Source organism: Schistocerca cancellata, chromosome 1 (assembly GCF_023864275.1).
Source record: "Schistocerca cancellata isolate TAMUIC-IGC-003103 chromosome 1, iqSchCanc2.1, whole genome shotgun sequence".
In the NCBI taxonomy this organism is placed as follows: Eukaryota; Metazoa; Arthropoda; class Insecta; order Orthoptera; family Acrididae; genus Schistocerca; species Schistocerca cancellata.
The window spans coordinates 940,045,970-940,068,433 of NC_064626.1; the positions used below are offsets into that span (position 1 = coordinate 940,045,970).

The window sequence follows — 22,464 nt, forward strand, 5'->3', positions numbered from 1 at the left end:
CATTTAATACAGTACATTTACAAGAGTGTCTGTCGATAGTATTTCTCGCATTCTGATACGCCGTTTTCAGTCTGGAGCTTTAGGATTCACAGACCTTTATGTACTCTTTAATCGCTACCTTTTGTTGCTGATACCTATTACACGAGATAAATAATCACCTACTTGAATGCGCTTCATGTATACCACGTCATTTGTTTTGGAGGAGGAAAGGTGCCTCTACTGCAGAGAATCAGTCAATGCATCATATCTGTGAACACCTGGGCACAGATGCGACAGCTTACACAACCGGCTGTAGAGGGACTGTCAATGCATTTACCGCACACTAAGAAGAAAAACCACCAGATGACAAGCGCTGATCTGCACATTGTCGCCAATCGCTGACAAACTGGATAGTGTCTTTCTTACCCTCTGCCTTTCGCCGTGGCTAGACTATTATAGGGCCAATGAAATTTCAAAAATATGATGCACTGAGACCGATAATCTGCAATGAATTGGGGGCCTCTCTCTCCTCCAAAACGAGTCTTGTTCTGAGGAACGCCATTTAATACATTCTAACCATTGGTTTAATAGCTTTTACAAAATATTTTAATTATAATGACGCGGTACAACACCAAGAAGAACTTACGTCGTCACTATAATCGTCACTAATCACATTGGTCAATTAAGATTGGACGAACAGGAATGAAAGACGTTGTCGTCGTGCGCTGCCACTGCGAGCTGTTCTGTTTATGTATAGATGCGCGGCTGCACCCACACCGTTCCCACTGCAACACAACCCCTAGTACAATTGAGCATTAAGACTGTAATTCTCACAATTCATCGTCAGTTCAAGCATCACAAACTGGTCAACACAGTCCATGCGTAATGTCATAAAACATGCAATCTTTGTCACAAACTGTGATTTGGCGTTCTCGTAATAGAAGGTCTTGGGTTGTGAATTAATTATTAATTCTTCATAACAGAAGCAACGTTATATTGTATAATGACTACTTCGAACAGAAGGATCTGCCTTAGGTAAGTTTCCCTTCATTCCATAAATGTTTAGATGCTCTGTCTATGCTACAAGCTACTTGCTTGTGGCACATTAAACGCAATGGTTTCGGAAAGTGAACGGCATTTTCGCTCTTTTGAGTAAGTCCCAATGGTACTAATCCTAAGCGCCAGAGTCTAAGGCGTTTCCCGACGAGTAAAAGATACGGCTTCTATCCAACTGTGCTCAGTAAATTATATTCTACGTGAAAGTGATCTGATGGGTGTAGTACTTACCCTCTTCGGCGGGCAGTTCTGAAACAAAGAAAACATGGAAATTAATTACATAGAACATATTTATCTGCATTCATAAACAATAATTTCACAAGCTCTATTATGAAAATCTGTACTGCAGAAAAAAATAGAAGTACACGTAAGATACATGAAAGTTTTAGAAACATCAAAGTTTCCTTACAGTTATTTTAATATGGATTGTCCATGTTATGCCGATTACCTCCAAATTACTAAGCTGCATTATAATGACATATCGGACAATTAATTTATAGAAAAAAATCATCACATGCGACGAGATTGTATCAATACTAACCTACCACAAAACGACACAGAGTAGAAATTCATAAGAATCTGACGACATAATCAGCATTTAAGCCAATATGACAAGAGAGTTGAACAACCAAAAGAATTACTTTTTATGACAGTTGTACCTGGTTTTATGAACGTTCTGTGCTTTGTACTGAAGTGAGGGGCAGACTATGAAGAACAAGCGAAGAATTAAGAGCACCACCTTAACTACTGTTCTGTTTTTATGTATTTATTTATTAATCTAGTCTCGAAACTGTTTGGACTGAAGGAGTTGTATGCGTATGCGATACTCATTTGGTGAGCGAGCATTCCATGTGACATTCGTATTCTTCAACACAAAATCGATCAATCTAATTACGAAATACTGATGATCCCACGTCACTTTAAAACATGTTGAATGAGGCGTTTTTTTTTCTCTCGGCACTGTATTAGACCCCTGCACACTGACTTGGCCAACGGAGTCGCAAGACAAAGAATAAACGTAGAGTTGTGAATGACTGCAAAGCACACTGGCCCCGTGACGTGCTGCCTCAAGTGGACAAGCAACAAGTGACGGACCGCGTTACGTGCACAGACCTTATCGACGACAACATTACGAATAAATTGTCGGTAAAAGGCGCGCTGCCTCGTAGCGTGCGTCAACAGGCTGTTCTGGGCCCCGTTAGGGGAAGTGCGGCACGCAATCGCCTGAGCAGCGCCTGTCCCGCATACTAGCAGTCTTCGATGAGCCACAGTAATGCTTCCACCACCTGTTACACTCTCAACGTGCACCAATCAGAAGTATACTGGGAGCGATACTTTTCTAATTATAAATTCCCAGGCTGTTTGGAATATATCGCGGACGAGGAAAACAGGAAACGTGTAGGAACACTTAGGAACACGCTGCTAACTGAATTCTTACAAAATTTATTACTGTTCGCACTAAGTACAAATAAATCTATCCGTCGTTGAGTAAACGTCAACTCAGATTTGAAAAGGTGCCACATAGAGCTGGACTAGAACAATTTAGGTAACTTAAAATACAATCAACGCGTTAGCGATTCTGTTCTATTTCACTCATTACCAATGGGAATACTGCTATCCTCAGATGAACTTGTGTCATGCAAGACGTTCAAGGACAAAATAGATGATTTGCATCACTTCACAAATTACGGGCATTTGACTTAATGACAGTTCTCCGACAATGGGATGAGGACTCAATTCCTAATGAAGATATAGTTAGATGTGTCGTTCCCATACTTGCATACTGGAAGGTAAAGTTCATTAGTAACAGTATCGTGTGCTCAGCGCGAACACGCTCAAATTAGTTAGTTGTCTTCTCGGGGGCATCCACAATTTCTCAAAGATCCAAAGTGAATTAATCAAGTAATGTGGGCATTCTTTACAATTACAGGAACGTCGTTCTACCATAAGAACAGATGAGTTACAAGGCTATCTGTCCTTTTGTACTGGATCTGTTATCTGACCCTGCACTTTGATAAGGTTCACAAACACAGTGGCAATCGTCTACTGAGGCCCTCGCCAGACTTTCAAGACTGTCTCCTTCATAGTTAATGAACACGTTAGCCATCGTTTACATGGTGTGTATTTATGACGTTTTACGAATAGCAATGGGAGGTAACGAGTTTCGAAATTTACCATTTTCGCATACAAAGTTATTCAGTTCCAGGATATATTCACTAAGTAACTGATAGGTTGGATGACAACGCGAACAGTTCGGCATAAAACACAGCATATTTTGAAGAAGAGAATTTGCTGTGCTATAGGATTTAGAGCGAGATACATAGTGCGTGACACTGAACACGAGAATGCCCTTTGTAATATCACGGGATTTACAGGATAATTTTGGGCTTCACGTTACTTTCACTTGTAGGTACTTTTGCAAGTGAATGAACTGACGTTAACAGGTTCGTTACCCATCGTCCGTTCCATTGAAAACAGACGGAACCACAAATTTAAAGAAGTTAAAATATTATGTCTGAATAGAGTTCCTCCAATAAACAAAATTGATGTGACTTGTTTACAGACCGAAGTCCGAATTGCTAAACAATAAATCGATCTACTTCAGCCAGTCAGAGTGTTAATAGCAGCAAACATGAGTTATCTGCAACCACAGCGTCTTGGAATAATTTGGGGACACCTAGGGCAGGAACTGAAGAACATAATGCTGGTCCACGTAGTAAGTTGTGACACTCCGCTCCTTTTGGAGAATGTGGTGCAACTATTGCAGGATCGGGGGCTCTTCTGTTCATACGTGTTCAGCAGACCGTCAACGACTGTGAAATCTGCTTCCGGTCACATCAGAGCACATTATTAGAACGAGGCCAAACACGCTTGCTTTTTGCTTTAAAATTATCAGGCCGACTACGTGCAAAAAACAGCTTACAGAAAGCGGCTGCAATAATCTACGGAGAATCTTACGGCGAGCCGGTTACAGAGGATCATAATTTTAGTACTGCTGGTTGTTTGCGCAATTATTTGCGAACTATTTCATAAAGTGGATCGCTTATTGTAATGAAGGTCTGATTATGTGACGAAACCTGTAGTGTACGGTCTCCCACATGTCTTTCCCTGATTACAAACATTTACAAGGCAAAAAATATGACACACAGACAAGTACTTTTATCTTGAATTGCGTATAACATTTTCAAGTTCTTGTGTACATACATATTTAATGTCACTTTGTTTGTTACAAGGCACAGTGACGTAATAATGCATAGGACACCATCTGCAAGCAACATGTACTCAAACTACGAGAATGTCCAGTGTGTCGTTTGGTACACGGAGACATGGCTACCAAAAACAGCTCACAGAAAGTTCCAGACGGCATAACAGACAGCCGCCATATGTTAAAAGCATCAAGATGTGATCCGCTAAGTTTAAGGAAACAGGAAGCGTCTGTGATCTCCCTAGAAAAGGCAGGCCTGGACCTATTGCGCAAACAGTTCAGACAGAGAGAGACGCCTTTATGAGGTCTCACGAAGACAGTCCGCAGAGACTCACGTGGGTTGTAGATTACAAAGACATCAGTGCACCACATCCTAGAAAAACAACTTCTTTTGCGTGCCTACGAAGTCCAGAGCGTGCAATCTCTCAAAGTCCCTCGAACCAACAGATTTAAGCGCTCGTTATGACTTTCCTGTTGAAACGCAAGATGAGATTGAGGAAGATGATGCCTATATGAAACGCGTCCTTTTTTCAGATTAGGCCACATTTCATTTGAACGGTATAGTCAACCGACACGTCGGGGAAAGGTACACACGTCGAAATTTATTAATGGTGTGTGTGAGTACACAAAAACTTTAATATGTTATCTGCACTTCAACATAAAAGATATGTCATATTTCCTGCCTTATACATGTCTAATCAAGGAAAGACTTCTGGGATACCCTGTATTTTAAGAATAGCTATGCCCGATGTGCGACGCTGGCTTACAGGTAAGTTTTTAATGAAGAACTGAGGTAACAAATACCATAAAATATCTATTATAGCGCTTGCTTTTTGCATCAGATTTTGAAAGTTCGGATTTTTTTGTAAAATTATTGTATTCCACATCTATTGTGGAAAATTAACACAGTGACTGCCGGATGGTTTGTAACTAAGTTGGCCATTACAAAACGCAATAAAACAAAATTAATTAATAATAGTCTATAAATCAAAATTTTATACCAGTATTTTCACAACCTGGGGATACTTGCTGAGAGGAATGCTCCATAGATCACCTACGATTGTGTAAATTATTAATCGTGAAACTATATTATTAAAAATCTGTATAGACCATTTTAGTTCCAGGTCATCCAATTATGGTACATATTGCATCACTTTTTCAGCGTGTACAGAGAGTAAGAAGCTTAGCGAACCAAAACGAAACAAGATCCGATGTCATCAGGAAGCGCTGCTGTAGCAATGAAAACTGTCAGTTGCAGAAATACCACGCATGACTGACTGAGACGATCAACAAGTCAAAATTCTTGTTCGTTTTTCCATTGTTAGCACGTGTGTAATTACAAATACTCTTGCAAAACCGACCTGTACAATAAAGCCTGAGGATTTTAGAGTGTCCGGCAGCGCAAATGTCATCGCTCTTCTTTTATCACGTTGGGATGGAAGGAGGAGGCTGCTAGTGGTGTACAACATTTTACGTGCAACTGTCTCCTGCTGATATCTGCATGATCAGAAGCCATCCAGTGCCACAGGTAGGCCGACTGCCCTACACAAGGCAGAGAGCACGCGATGATAGGCAGCGTGCCTCGAGCTACGAAGCGCACCGCCTAAAAATAAAGGTCGTGGCGAGGTGCGCCAGCCAGCCGAGTGAACGGTTCACGATCGATGGTACGGGGCGCGCGGTCTACACAAGGCGGCGAACCGCTGCCCTCACTGCCGACGAGATACGTCATTTCCCCTTATCACGGCCATCAATTAACTTTGCGCTCAGACGCACGGATATCGCTTACGATATCAGTGCTATAGCAATAACGATAACGTGACGCGCTCACCACGCAATCACCTTAAATTGGGCATAACGCTTGGTAAGTAGATGCTCAAGTTTCCATTAACCGACTGGAAAATAAATCTGTTTAGATAATTTTATTCACACACAAAAAACAAGATGCGCACATACAAATGAGGCACCAGTAACTAGGGCTAAGAGTTATTCGAGAAAATGGCTCTGCAGTGTGTATACATGCAGTGACAAAATCGGTTGACTAGAAAACACATCACCGAATTCTACGAGCAACCGCGGGCCAGCAATCACGCTTTCAAAGTGACGGGTCACTGGAGGACTGTTCTAAACCAGACATCAGAAAAATAAGATAACTTCAGCGTAAATTATACAACTGTTTTGTTAGCAAGGGCGCCTTTTAACCCTTTCGTGGTAGATGGGGTTCATAAGGTCCACCAATCATATGTATTTTCAATTTTGAGACGTCTATATCTCTTATCTGTCTAGTGCTAGCATGTAGCGAGATGCTTTCGGAACCAGTAGAAGGAAAAAAGTACTATGAGCCGAGGCGGATATACACCGAAGAGCCACAGAAACTGGTACACCTGCCTAATATCGTGTACGGCCCCCGCGAGCACGCAGAAGTGCCGCAACAAGACGTCGCCTGAACTCTGCTAATGTCTGGAGTAGTGCTGGAGGGGACTGACACCATGGATCCTACAGGGCTGTCCATAAATTCATAAGAGAACGAAGGGGTGGAGATCTCTTCTTAACAGCACGTTTCCCGGATCCCAGATATGCGCAATAATGTTCATGTCTGGGAAGTTTGGTAGCTAATCACTCCAACTACACACGCCCACACCAATACAGAGCCTCCACCAGCTTGAACAGCCTCTGCTGACATGCAGGGTCCATGAATTCATGAGGTTGTCTCCATACCCGTACACGACCCGTACACGTCCATCCTCTCGATACAATTTGAAACGAGACTCGTCCGACCCGACAACATGTTCCAAGTCATCAACAGTGCAGTGCCGGAGTTAAGGGCCCAAGCGAGGCGTAAAGCTTTGTGTCGTGCAGGCCGGAAGCTCATATCGACGATGTTTCGTTAAATGTTTCGCACGCTGACACTTTATGGCCCAGCATTGAAATCTGCGCAGTTTGAGGAAGGGTTGCACTTCTGTCAAGTTGAACGATTCTCTTAACTCGCCATTGGTCCCGTTCTTGCCCGATCTTTTTCTGGCAGCAGCGTTGTCGGAGATTTGATGTTTTACCGGATTTCTGATATTCACAGTGCACTCGTGAAATTGTCGTACGGGAAGATACCCACTTTATCGCTACCTCGGAAATGTGTGTTCCATCGCTCTTGCGCCGACTGTAGCACCACGTTCAAACTCACTTAAGTCTTGATAACCTGCCATTGTAGCAGCACTAACGTATTTTACAAATGAGCCAGACACTTTTCGTCTTATATAGGCGTTGCCGACCGCAGTGCCGTTTTATGGCTGTTAACATATCTCTATTTGAATAAGCATGTCTATACCAGTTTCTTTGGCGTTTCAGTGTATGTAAGACTGAGCGAGCGAATGGAGCAGAGTATGTTTGAAGGTGGCACAGTGCGTTTGTTTCTCGAACCACCATCATCTCCATTCTATGAACATCTGAAGTATCTGTGTTATCTGATTCATCGTAGATATTAGTCTGAAATTACTACACACATCTACAAATTACTACACATCTCAGTAATTCTGCTGGTTTGTAAATAATTTGCAATTAGAAAACTTCATGGAATGTTGAAAACATTGGTGTGTGTGTGTGTGTGTGTGTGTGTGTGTGTGTGTGTGTGTGTGTGTCAAATCCATCTTCAATTGTTACGTTGAAAACATGTGTGCCAAATTTCATGTCTTTCATTGTCAGGAGAATAAATGTGTTTTCATGATGTTTTTTACACTTTCCATAATTGCCATCCTAATACAATCATTCGAAAATTAAAAAATAGAGTATCTGGTGGTGAATAGTTATGCTAACTCTTAAGTACACATCCATGACAAAGCATTTATGAGACGGCGGGAGAAATTTAAATACGAGGCGTGTTTTTTTAAGTAAAGTCCGTTTTGTTGTCGACACTAGTAGTTCGCGGGGCATACCGAAACGAGCGCGTGCGTCGTGTACCGGCATGCCTCGGGGACAACTGTGCTCAGTTTCAGCTCTGTAGCAAACTTGTACGGTTGTGTTCTGTGCTTTCAAAATGTAAGAGTATCAACTCGCCCGCCGCGTCTGAGGTTCGCTCAGTAATACGGTCTTTGTCAGCAAGGAATCTATGATCGTAAGTGGGTACGAGAGTTCATAGGTGGCCGTGACGACGTCCATGATGAGAACTGCTCCGGTCGCCCTTCTTTGATCAGACGATTTGGTGGCTTCAGTTGAAGCGAGGATTCGTGAGAACAGGCGCTTCACAATAACAGGTCTCTCAAACGAATTTCCTAACGTGTCGAGATCAGTGGTTTACAACATTGTTTCTGAAAACCTAAAGTTTGGGAAACTGTGCTCCCGTTGGGTCCCAAAACCCCTACCAGAGGGCCACCAAAACCAAAGATTTGAGTGTGCGACGAAGTTCTTGACTCGTTATCACGAAGAAGGTGACGGCTTCTTGAGTCAGATCGTAAGTGGAGACGAAACAGGGGTTTCGCGTATCATTCCCGAATCGAAGCAACACAGCATGGAATGGAGACACACACACTCGCCGGTGAAGGCCCACCAGACACAGTCCTGGCGCAAAATCATGGCGTCGGTGTTTTGGGATAGACAGGGTGTTTTGTTGGTCGACTTGATGCAACGAGGACCCACTATCAATGCAGAAGCATACTGCCAAACCCTGAGAAAGCCAAGCAGAGCGATTCAAAACAAAAGACGCAGCATGCTGACAAAGGGAATTGTCCTCCTGCATGACAAAGCAAGACCTCACACTGCAAGTCAGACCCGCGATTATTTATTGGGCAGTTTTGGCTGTGAAGTTTTAGACCATTCACCTTACAGTCCTGATCTGGCGCCGAGGGATTACCATTTATTCCTCCACCTCAAACACTTCAGTGGCAACCGTTACAATGACGACAAAGACGTGAAAACGGCAGTGAACTCTTTTATCGGAGCAGGCGGCAAGTTTTTATGAAGAGGGTATTTTAAAATTGGTTGAGAGGTATGATACGTGTTTGAACAAACTTGGCAACTATGTCGAAAAATACATTTACTTTTTTGAAACAACCTTTCGTTGTGTACTTAAGTTCAAACGGACCTTACTTAAAAAACACGCCTCGTGTCTCAGGGGCACATATTGATAAAAGTGGATTGGGCCATACAGAAGTAAAGTATAGAATACAGCAAAGCAGAAAAGTGTTAGGGTGCATGAATTCTTTTTGGTGGGAAAAGAATATTTCCAGCAGCAATAAGAAAAGAGTAGGTAAGATAATTGTTGAATCAGTGGTATGCATCATAACTATGTATTGTAAATGCAGTTCTCAAAAGAAGACTGATAGCTGTGGAAAAGGATTACTTGCGTAGGAGTGCCAAAATATCAAGAAAACTAATGATGAAGTAAGAGCTAGAATGAAGGCAAATGATACAATGATAGATAGAATTGAAAGAAATTCACTAAACTGGTATGGGAATACGATGAGAATGCCAGATCATCGGTGGCCAAATAAGGTTTATGAATGGAAACCACCCGGCAGACCACGACGTTCTTGGGCAGACCACATAAATGGAGTAATTAATGGAACATTGCAGCATCGACAAGGAAGATGCGCAGGATAAAGAGCCTTGGTGAAGGATGACAGGAATACAAGATATTAATTAATCATTGTATTGATTAATCCTGTAATAATAATAGTAAATTAAAAATCTAACTCTGAAAATCTTGGGTTCACATGACAACATGATGTAGCTAGGTTCATGTCCCACTTGATCGATTTTCAAAATTTGTCAGCTTAAAATTTTTTGTAATGACATTTTCCAAATACATGCAATACAAATTTAGCAGTGAAGAGGTTAAGCAAAGTACATCTCACTAATTTAAATTTTCTCTGGTTAATTATGCACTAATGAGAAATAATAATCTGACAACGAAAATGACATATTTAAATCACTAAACTAACACACTGTAGGGCCGCTCCAGTTAAACGATCGGCCTGTCCCAAGTCATTTCCGCCAATAAATGCGTCATATGATAAGCCTAATTTCAAAATCGAATTTAAGCGTAGAATAGAAGAGACTCAAGGAAAAATTTGCCTTAAGCATCTCGTTAGATATTCTCAAGGCTACGAATTATTCACGGAATGGTATTCAGGCACTATCGAGTAACAAGCGAAACAGTAATGAACTCAGTAAGTTCAGATCCAGAGTTGACGCGATCCTACCCATTAAAGGTCTGTGTTTCACTACAGAGCTCTCTGAAATGATGATTCTTGCATATATTTCATGATTAAAAAAGGCTTTAATAAACATTTCGGTACGTGATGTGTCAGTTCTGTAAATCCCCCCCCCTCCCCACACACACACACACACACACACACACACACACACACACACACACACACACACTCCCGGATACGCAAGTTAAGTTTGAGCTGGTACATACACAGTAAATAAAATGGGGAAATTTATTATTTTTAGTACTAAATGTCTCATTTAGCTAGCCTGTTAGAATAGATTGGTGGCACAAGAAGGTTGGAACGGAAAAACCAAATTGCTAACTGCGAAAATCGGAGTCACATTTGGTTCACAACTTCATCCTTACTAAGAATCGTGTCTTTCGTGTGACATGTCAAGAATTTGAAAGGAATGCGCTATTTTTTAAGCTCCACAAAGACTTTATACAACTGAAGTAAGTGTACGGTACCTCAATTCTGCGGCTACAGAAGCGAAAGCCACTAACAATGATGTCTGCGAAATCCAAGCACTGCCATCCATCCAACGTCTAGAGCGTCTAGATAGTAAAGCAACATGAACGAACACAGTCGCCGATCATTCTGAGGGAGCAGACAACGGACGTGCGCATCGCTTAACCTGCCTGGAGAGGAAAAGTGTATATTCTTGTATGTTCATAGTGGTATACAAACAACGTCTTTGATGGCTTTGTTGTTTACGGGATGTCGACCCGCGTGCAGAAAAAGCTGTAATACAAGGAAAATAGTGTGCATAATTGCCATATAAGTATTTTAACAGCTTTACGGTGTGTGTCGAAATATTTAGTTTTTTAGTCAAAGGACATTTAACTAAATTTTCGAGTCATAAACTCACAACGAAGGTGTAAATGTCTTTCGGTTTCGTCTGCACATGTATGCACTAGCACATCTGAGGACGGAGGAAAGTCCTACGGGTAAAATCAGAGAATAGCCGTTTAAGACTAATGTGTATGCTGGGATTTTGGCTATCTGGAACGTTCATGCGTTCTTCCACTATGTCTTACACGTGCTGTCGACATGGAAGTCAATCGGAATAACACTGCGGGTTAGCTACACAACTTTATTGTTCATATAAGAGGAAGCGTGTTTCTCATGTGTGAGGAGGCTCAAATACATTTCCGTCTCACTGTTCGATGTACACTGAATAGTGTTATTTTGACAGGCAGATAGGAAAGAAAAAATTTCATGTTCTGCACATTTCACAATTTTTTGAAATATTACCCATGGTGCATTCAGCAAATGCTTTAGAGCAGGGGTCTCGAACCCGCGATCCGCATGCGGCCCAAAGAGTAAGTATCAATGCAGTCCAGGAAGACCGTATCTATCAAGGGATTGGGAAAAAGAGCAATGAAATTACGTTTACATAAAGTTACGATAAACTGAATATTTTCAATTTGAAACTCCCACCACACGATGCTAATCTCTCATCGGTCTACCCCGTTCTCTCTCTCTCTCTCTCTCTCTCTCTCTCTCTCTCTCTCTCTTTCTCAGTGGTTCAGTGGTTATCGTTAGTGTTAACTATATTATGTGCAGCCCAAAAATACTTTTCTTCCAATTTGACTCAGGTAAACACCCCTGCTGTAGATGATTCCAACATTCCTTGGTAGAGTCGCTTCACCTAGATATCATCAAGGTCTATGAAACTATTCGAAAGGGTCTGCGGGCAGTTTAAAGTTCCCGACAGTGCACGCCAATATGTCGAAGTGAATGGCGATCTGAACATTCGCTATGAATGTCCGACTTCAGAAGTTTTCAAAAGTGTTCCATCTTCAGGCCCACATTTGTACAGGATTCTTGATTTGGTGTCAACAAATCGCCCAACAATGTTTCCATATGTATTCCTGATACATCTTAAATCATTCGAGCAATTTTTTTTTAGCTTTTGGCAACATTTCAAACAGGTACCATCGAGCAACTCTGTCGTTTTAACTGGGCAGAGTACGTATATACACAAGACTCTCGCGTGGCACGTGCACGCTCTTGGCCTTCAGACACATGGTACAGTATGGGCGACGAGAAGCCCCCCGGGCAGGGTGTGCCATTCATTCCTGGACGGCTAAGCTAGTTTCTAGGTCAGAGCCGTGCCACGCTGGACGCCCGCAGCTGGCCTTGGGGCTGGGCTGCGCAGGTAGTGTGGCCCAACCGGCTGTGGAGGGCCGTAACCGCCGAGACCAGCCCATGCCGCACATCCTGCATATATTATATTTCGTCGTATCAATAATTTTCAATCAATCAATTTCGTTACTGCAAGTTCAATGACAAGAGAGTGCTCCGTTCCGAATGGATTCCAGTATAACAATGGTAAAAAGTCGAATTTGAAAATCCCATTTTTTACGAAAAAAAGCGATCCGACCTAAGGTGAGTCCTAATCACGAACTTCAGAGTTCATGAAGGAAGCGACAACGAATCTTGGCGTCAGAGTTGCTGCTACTTAAGCCAGGGCGCAGGGCGACATTCAATATAGTGACAACAGTAAATAAGAGTGCCACAGTGTATTAAAGTCTCGATTATCTCAGCCGCCTGGTAGTTGAACAACCGTACGTGGTTTACACCGCCTAATTTACGAATATTTGTATTATTGTCTGAAAGCTTCCGCTTTTACAACAATTTATATTACTTTTTAAAGAAAGTCTCCCAGGTACTGCTCGGCTCACGTCATGTCCAGGAGCGACTAACTCGTCATTCGCCATACTTAAGTGGAATTAATATGAAAATTTTCCTCTGTCAGAAACTTATCACATGGTTGGTATAAGAGCTTTGTTACCACTGCACTTCGTACGAGAGTTGCTTTTTGTTTTTACGGACGGTCACAGGATGGGGCCATTAGGTGTAACATTACCATTGGTTTAAATTTTGACATTTATTTTTAAAACAAGGGCTGCTCAGAAATTGACTGAGTAGTCTGCTTACATTGAGCATTTAGAGAAAGTGTTGGGGGGGGGGGGGGGGGGGGGAACTGAACTTTAACATGAAGGCTCTCGGGTGATTTTTACGTTTTTTTGTAACGGCGTATCTCAACGACAATGTCTCTAATTGCTTCGTTCGAATATTGGTAATCAATCACATTCAGAAAAGACGGTTTACAATTGGCTTTCAGCGATTCATCAGGGTCAGCGACGAATTTCGTCGATGCCGACCAAAATAGGCTGTTGCTCCAAAAAACACAATGCTGCTATGCACAACATGACTGAAAATATTCGGCATGTAACTTACAGTGAGATAGGGGCATCGCTGGGCGTTCCCAACATTTTAAGTACACAGAAGATCTGCTCCTGATGGATCGCGAACAATTTGACAGAAGACCACATACAGGTTCGTGTCGATTGGTGTGAGGAAATACTCAAAAAAATTCGACCATGGAAATGCAAATACATATACATCTTAACAGGAGCCAAACCTTCAATACAATCATACGATTCACAAACTAATCAGCAATAAAGAGTTTTTGTGTTTCACGATGAAACAAAAAGATAGAGGTTCGTTCAGGGAGGACTAAGAAAATAACAGTACTTTTCTTTGGTTACAGTTGACATGTTGTGACCGTAGCTTTAGACGTTATTTAACTTGTTAACGACAATAAAAGAAAAATAATTCGTTCAAATAATCTTAAAACAGTCATCACTGCTGAAGGAACGTTATACTACCAAGTAGAGGTGTGAATTGGAGACTTTTCTAGTTCTCACATAAACAACACACACGTGAAACTACCAACCACAGTTTCGTCCAGCCTTCAGTAAGAAATTGTCACAAAGTATACAATTAATATAAAAGCTAATCACGGATTAACAATGTAGAAGAGATTGTGAACTAAATGACTGCAATCACGTGCAAAATCAATGGGCGGGTAAATTTGACAGGCGAACTACTCCCACAAAAGCAACTGTTCCCACAATTACGAACTAAGGGTAAGAACCAGGGATAAGACTGGGATGATTTTCAGACTACTGGAAATCAATTTACTAAAATAATCGCAGGGCTGTGTGTTATTAAAAAGAAGAAAGGAGCCATTGCATTCTAACCTACTTCTCGGTCACACCGTCGAGCAATAACACCTTTTCTCTCGCGCCTGTGTATAGATGCCACTCTGGCTTAGCTACTGTGCCCCATGCCGCACAGCAATAAAACAGCAGAATAAGTTGGCGCATTCCCTGTAAAGTTGACAGCGCAGTGGAAACACACAAAATAACTATATACAACCGATGGAGATACGCTCTCCAGCCCACTCAAGTAGTATCCATCCAGTAGGGATTGTAAGGTTTCGATCCATCGTGAAGAGTGGCCTGCAAGCATCTCAGTTGCGATATATTCTGGACTTCACTATCTGGCAGTCAGATGCGTACTGAAACTCACTATAGTAATCCAGTCGTATCTCAAAAAGACACGAGATTTCTGCGATCGCTATACCAACACGGGCTCACTCCGGGTTTTGCAAGCAACCTACCACGTCGAACGCCACGCATGAGTACCCTCCATCGCATATCTATTACTCACGTGGCTCGTAAACTTCTTATTTCCAATATAATGAAAAAGATAGGTTCTTCACTAACTGACACGACGAATTGCAGATAGGCACAATGGAAAACATTGTTACACACTGAGATTTAGATCACACACACATTCACACAAGGAATTCGTCATTACGGTGCGTAGCAATCTCTCTTTTTCAGAACGTTGATATTCCAACCTGGACTTTCCGTTGTTTGATCATACTTATTCCCTTTAGAATAGTTTTCTCTTGATACGCTTGTGATCAACAGGAATCAACCAACCTATTTCCATTTTAATTTAGAGTTGTCATATTAACGATCGTAACCCCGCTTTCTCAATTATTAGTTTCGTCACGATTGATGATGAATCAACGCGAGACAATTTTCCTGTACCACTACGAGATTCAACGATGTGTAGAAACGGTGTATTTTATAAGAACACAATGCTTACACATTAAAGACTGCATTCGCAACGAGTTGAAGTTGCATATGAGCTGGAAGCATTGAGTTTTCCATCCCAGTGCCATCAGCTTATTCGAGAACGTGTGCTTCGCGATGACACCTTCGGCGACCCACATGACCATGGAAGGCGACTAGAGGCAGTTCAAGTGAGCCATCTCCGACGCGGATCGAGAGGGGCCGGCCAAAATAGCTTGCGGCACGTTTGTCTGCTATCGCTCAGACGTCAGAAGCTTCAATAGCGCCTGGCCAGGCGAGCGGCAGCCGACGTCGGGTCACGGGCCTGCAGCACACTACTGCCGGAAGGCAGCTGCAACACCTGTACGCCACTTACGCTGTTCAACTGAGCTTCGTGTTCAAGTCGCGCCTTACAATACCGAAATATATGTGCTGCACGAGTCATTAGTCCCTTTTGCCGTATGATTCTATATACTATTACGCATTTTTCATAAGCACTAAAATTAGTATTATGGCATTAATACGTTTGAAACGCATGTAATTTTATAAATGTCAATTTTGTGGGAACCCTAGCGCGGCTACTGTACAAGCTGCGCACCAAATCTCCCTAAACTAAGTAAAATGAAAGTGTTTTAAAACGAGAGAGAGAGAGAGAGAGAGAGAGAGAGAGAGAGAGAGAGAGAGAGAGAGAGAGAGAGGGGGGGGGGGTGCGGGGGGAGAGGGAGAGGGGAAGATCCAAATTGAAAGCTACATAATCAAGAGTGTCCTAAGAAAACACGACAAGTAGTTAACGTCAAAATGTTCTTCGGGAGAAAACGATTCTTAGATACGTTTCAATATTCCTGCATTGATGATTTAATAACATTATTCTGATCACCGCAAAACTAGAGAATCTACGGCAAGTAGCTTAATTCGTGAATGAAAATCGATTGAAATATTTTCTTAAAGCTAAACAGTAGCTTCGTCACCTACTAAATGAAGGCTCTAGTGCAATACTCGGTGGAATTCCACTGAAAACAGCCGATACGTTATACTCCAGAAATTACGATCCTACGCCACTCACCAGTCCAAAATGCTACCGGCGTTGGGAAGAGGCGCGAAACACAAAACAGGAACACATATCTAACGAAGCTTGTGCCAAACAGTAAATATCTACAGGATACAGTTATTGGATTACATCATTATACTCAAAAATGAAGAAAACTTACAACTTCTGTAGTCTTAAAATTTTCTTCATTTCTTGCCCGCAATTACTATTTACAGACATCAGTTTTCAATTTCGTGCTCAAATTCCTTATCACTTGGCAGTGTCGTAAATGATACGCGCTTCTGACGTCCGACAGATAACGTGCACCTGACACTACCAGGTCGGTGGATAGGTGATTAGCTGTCTTCCCTGTGCTGTTGCGACAAACATAGTTCCTCGTTTTCTCTTTTGTGCCACGGTTGAGTCGAAAAAGCTGTCTTTCTTTCGCCCTAAAAGCAACATGTAGGAACAGGCATAAGAGACTCAACGCTTGAAGAAAAAGCTACCACGTGTAACTGCACCCCCGATATAATTGCGAAGTAACAATGCTTACTACGCCAGGCAACAGCAGTGAACACTGCAGAAACAGGAATGTATTTTTCTTTGAGTGTTATAAAGAAAGTAGATCGACAGTATCAACTAAGTTAATTTTATGCTGCTAATTTTGGTACTGTGGAATACAACTGGTCACTATGGGGTTTATGAAATTTGTGGGGCAAACACAACGAGGCAAAATGAACCAGCAAATCAATGTACAGAATGATCGCCTGGAGGAGGAGCTTGTCATTTTCACAATAGGAAAAATAATTGTTCAAGTATGAAACGACAACTCAATCACGAATGGAAGAGCTACATTTCGGAAAATCTACTGGCTGCTTCAAAAGAGACCCACGATTTCGCCGTTATATCACTAACGGATGGCAACTCAACATACAATGGCAAAGGCAGAGATGTACAGCGTGATTAGCAAGTACACACAAACCTGGTGGAAAAGCATCGTGCCAAATGGCACAGATTCGTTTAAAACTAGTTAATACGTAAATCTAAAGGAGCAGAAAAATGTGTCGAGTATAAGATGAAGAAAATAAAGCAGGTGAATCGTAGATGAAGTATAACTTCTGCGAGTAAATTTTCATTCGGTAACTTGGGGTCCGGAAGCTATGCGACCACTGCTTTAGATAGTCCCTATGGCAAGGCGTCATTTTATCGCAGCGCACAAAGCTGCTGATAAACGCGCCTTTAAGAAATAATAACTTCCTGCAGATAAGGGGATACGATGGCTTTCAACATTAACGCTATACTGGATCTAGACCGGTTTATTACGTATGAATTAATAAATAGAGACGCGTTCGGCACACGGATCGTCCGTGACAAACCAAGCAGACATGACAAGCGAATTTTGGGTCCGTATTTGCGGATTGTTAAAAAAAAAACGTTAAGGTGACCTTAAACTGATAAGTTTTTCATCATTAGAAGCAGAAAGTCCACGAAATGATAGGGCGGATACAGCTGATTACGAGCGACGCTTCTTCCGCGAAGGACAGGCGTCATTTTTGACGTTATTTGCTCGTCTCTTTGCCCAAGGTCTTCTCATATCACCGCTTGCTGCTTTCACTTCCTCCGTGACGCATGTTCTGTAGCTCTTCTGTGCCGACTACTACGCCTCGTTAACAAAGAGAAGAACGATCGGTGGAAGGCCAAATATCCACCATCGAATGTGATTGCTAGTGACTGACATACAAAATACAAGTACACAGATGTTAAGGTTAAAATTTCATCACAGCCTTGCCCGCTCTCTGCCGTTCTCAACACGAGTGACGTTAGTGACATTCATAATCGTCTACGACTTGCGTAGCAATTACTCCCACAGCATATGCAGATGTTTATTACGCCGATTTATTCTCTATAGGCTATTTAATACGTGGAAAATCGCGTTTCTTTAGTTTACGGCCTTCATCCTACGAATTTATTTACTACACTACAAATGCTGTTTTAAACGAATTCCTTTATCGCATGATATTAATTTTTCCATTGGTCTCAGTTTAGAAGCACTGTCAATATATGGGGAAGGAACCGAATAGTTTGCACTATTCTTCTCAAGTAATAAGTTTGCACTATTCTTCTCAAGTAATATAGAAATACTACATGTCCCCTATCCAGCAAAACGAACTACACTACAATACCTAAAATGTAAAGTCTCATCTGTGAATACAATGTGGTCAGTGTACATGACAGGTGTCTAAGGCAATAGAAGTTCAAAGGTCTAACTGCGTAGATCATATAAGAAGTCATAAAACATCTACTTGTTGCTTACAAAAAATTATTACTTCAATGTGTAAAAAATTCTTCGCAAAAATATCCCAGCATCGTCGCGGAAAAGTTAAACACAGCAGGAAACACGCGTCAATAAAGTAACAAATTAACGTGATTTGACATATTATCTGAACACTGTCTGAATACGGAAACGGTAAAAACAACAAATCAAGTTCGTGAATCAGAACGGTTCATTTCTATTACAATCTTACTACACATTATTGTACTTTACACGGGAAAATAAAAGGTAGGAAAAAGGAATATCAGTGTTTAACGCTTCATCGCCGTGTCTTTCTCGAAGGAATCATCTTAGCATTTCCCTGGAAACGAATGGTGTGTTATTATGATGCAGAAGAGAGTCGAATGTGACATTCTTGACGGAACTTTCCGCCTGAAGTAATTTTTTGGAGGCATTGGCTTGGGGAGAGCACCCGTCTGTTGCATTTATGATTATTTATTCGACTTTCAACTTGCATTAGGTTTAGTTAAAACAAGAAGTTAAGAAATGAAGCGCAGTATAAGACTCAGCATGTTCAGTTTATATCATCGTGAAAACAGACGAACGACTATATAGTTTTACGCGTTTTGTGTTTTATCTAAATATCACTCTTCCTTATTGTAATGAAGTGGTGAAACTGCCTTGGGCTTACCATTCTCGTACATTTTTGGTGCATTAATTACTGCCCAAATAATCTCTCTTCCATGCGAAAGTACTTTTTTCACATGTATACCTTTATGGTTATTCACGGATACTGTCGAAACTGAGAACGTCAATCTTACGAAAACTAGTAAGTCTTAAATGTTTACACAACTATATGCGCAACGAGTTAGGTAGCGCATTTAAGACACCACCCTCATTCACTGAAAGAGCGAGACATTTCTTGAGATGTTGCTTAAATCACTAAGGTCCTTGTCGATTCGTCTCCCCGCTCACCCCCTCCCCGCCCCCCTCCCACTATGTCCTCCGCCCCCTAGTGACATCGCTAATCCTTTAAGATCAGCTTGTAAGAAGTTACTCTGGAGTAAGAACACTGTGTGCACAGTAATTAAAAATTAGGGAGGTTGTAAAAAGTGCACACGATACATACAACTGATTTAGCATGAAATCGATCCCAACGAGTCAACATCTGAAAGTACGACACATCGAAAAATTATCCATAAGCTTTAGTTACGCATATGAATTGGTAAACAGTCGATTTAAATTTCTGGTAAGTTCTCAATGAGTATAGAAACGCTAACGCTCAAGTGTACACGTACATATACATACATTATTGTGTGTGTGTGTGTGTGTGTGTGTGTGTGTGTAGAGAGAGAGAGAGAGAGAGAGAGAGAGAGAGAGAGAGAGAGAGAGGACTACTGCACTCATAGGACGGCTGAAGCTGCCGCTGGGGTTGGCTGGTATTTGTGCAGCTCGCGTAGTGGCTAGCGCGCAGATAACGGAGACCTGGCTGGCTGGCTGGCTGGCAGGCGCGCGTCCCGTTCATGCCTTGAAATAACTCCGACGGCCTGACGTGCGCCGCCACCGGCGACGGTAAACATAGAAAGTAGACCACACATCGGCCGGTCCGCACTTATCACAGCCATCTGCTGCTCGCCAAAGAGATGTGCAATATCAAGGCCTCGAGCAATTCCCGATACAGTAAAATGCATACAAATTATTATACGCGACCCCTATTCGCTCGTAAAGCTGCTAAAAAATAGTTCATTCGCGAAAATGCAATACTTTGCAACAATCAACACCCCTCCACCCAACAGGTATCGCAGATCTTAAATTAATTGCTATCCTACATGCTGTTGATCTTGTCCAAAGCAACTGCAGTCTACTCCTTCAAGATGAAAACATCCCTTACATTTCACGGATGTATGCATAATGCCAACTGTATGCCCTTTCAGTTGATCAGTATTTTTGATTAGCAAAATATCAATGTCATGTTAACTTTCTTACACTCCCACTGGTGAAATAAAATTATTCTCCGAGCATTCTGGATGACCATTGTTCCTCTCTATCTCATGATAACCAACATGGCACAGGGGACAGAACTTTTTCACACAAATCTGAAAGTGCACAGTAGTGATAACATATGTTTCATAATAGTTGCATAATACATTTTCTCAGTATGTCTATTGACAGGTCTTTGAACAGTATTAAATATCTTTAGGCACATATGTGGTGGATATGGAAATTAACTAGGTAAATTCATTTGTTAGCAGCCACTTCACATATTGGAACTCTAATCAGTGATTTCAACACCACACATGAATTGTCTATCATGGGCAACATACTCCAACCAGGTTAGATGACTTGTAATGTGGCATACACGCATGATCCGAATTGGATACTGACAGTCAACTTAATTGTCACGAGTCAAACACTTTCTTCCCACACTGGAAACCAGCAGTTTCCTTATGTTTCAGCATAAACCAAGGCCCAGCTACAGATTTGGTAATGCTGCAGGACAAGGTGATATAAGGTCACATAAAAAGTAGGTTTAATTTGCATGTAGATGAGATTTTACATCTTAGTCAAGCCTCTCTGATTGTTGCCAGCATCATATTTAAAGTACCAGGGAAGCAGGTTGCTAGCCTTACTTGCCCCGAGTCCCATTGGATTTTACCCCTAACGGCCGAGGAGAAGGTACCTGGATTCGGTTAAGAATGATTTTGAAGTAATAGGTATAACATCAGAAGAGGCACCAATGTTAGCACTGAATAGGGGATCATGGAGGAACTGTATAAGGGGGGTTATGCTCCAGACTGAATGCTGAAAGGCATAATCAGTCTTAAATGATGATGATGATGATGATGATGAGTCAAGCCTCTACATCAGTTGGCCACCATTAAAAGCATTTGAAACTACAAAATAAGAGCACTGCGTTCAAAAATTTAAAAAAAGAGTCCATTTAATGTTTGAAGTGTCCTCATTGTAATCAGAATGATACCATTCGATTAAACATCAAAATGAAATGAAATTTATTCTTTTGAACGAGAAAGACGTATTAAAGAGAACTTGCCACATGAAAAAATGTTCCATAAATTTCAAGCAACTCCCATATCTACTCTTACATTTTTGAAAACTAAATCTTAAATCTTCAAGTCAGTCTCCCCCCCCCCCTTCGACACACACACACACACACACACACACACACACACACACACACACACACACACACACACACACAGAGAGAGAGAGAGAGAGAGAGAGAGAGAGAGAGAGAGAGAGGGGACTACACCACACATAATGATGGGAAAGGGATCCTGAATATAGAAATTACCTTTTCACGTGACAAAGAACATATTATGATATATAAGAAGGGTGAACAGTGTCGGATGCTGAGGGATCACAGTGAAGAAAACAGAGATGCCATGTACATGTGAGACAGACGCAGCATTAGAAGCACCTGAAAGAGTCTGAATGGAGCCCCAGTGCAGGCTTCCATTTGGTTGTCCAGGCAAACCATGCAATGTTAGAATTTTTGAGGCATTCAGATGTGACAGTGGCCTAATGCTGGACTGCATAGTTGGTTCCAGTTGAGCATGCCTGACTATGACAAACTAGGATCACAGTATTGTGCTCCACACACATCACAACCGCTTCACATCTGCACCTGCCATCCAAGACCGAGTAACTGATTTCCTGCAACATTCTGTGTCACCATGCACCATACGTCGGAAACTAGCGGCAGCTGGACTAGAGAATTACAATCTTATGCGTAAGATGCCATTAACACAACAATACAAATGGCT

The 22,464-nt window shown here is 41.8% G+C and overlaps 1 protein-coding gene across 5 annotated transcripts in view; it reads right to left on the reverse strand.

Moving 5' to 3' along the window:
• LOC126191520 (calcium-transporting ATPase sarcoplasmic/endoplasmic reticulum type) overlaps nucleotides 1-22,464 on the reverse strand; it is a 94,934-nt gene that overhangs the window by 63,926 nt on the left and 8,544 nt on the right. For all 5 annotated transcript variants that reach the window (XR_007538367.1, XM_049932435.1, XM_049932443.1 and 2 more), the window contains exon 3: nucleotides 1,267-1,284. Coding sequence is in view for 4 of the 5 variants with exons in the window: in XM_049932435.1 (XP_049788392.1) it covers nucleotides 1,267-1,284 (18 nt within the window). In the remaining variant the exon portion in view is untranslated. The remainder of the gene's footprint in view (nucleotides 1-1,266; nucleotides 1,285-22,464) is intronic.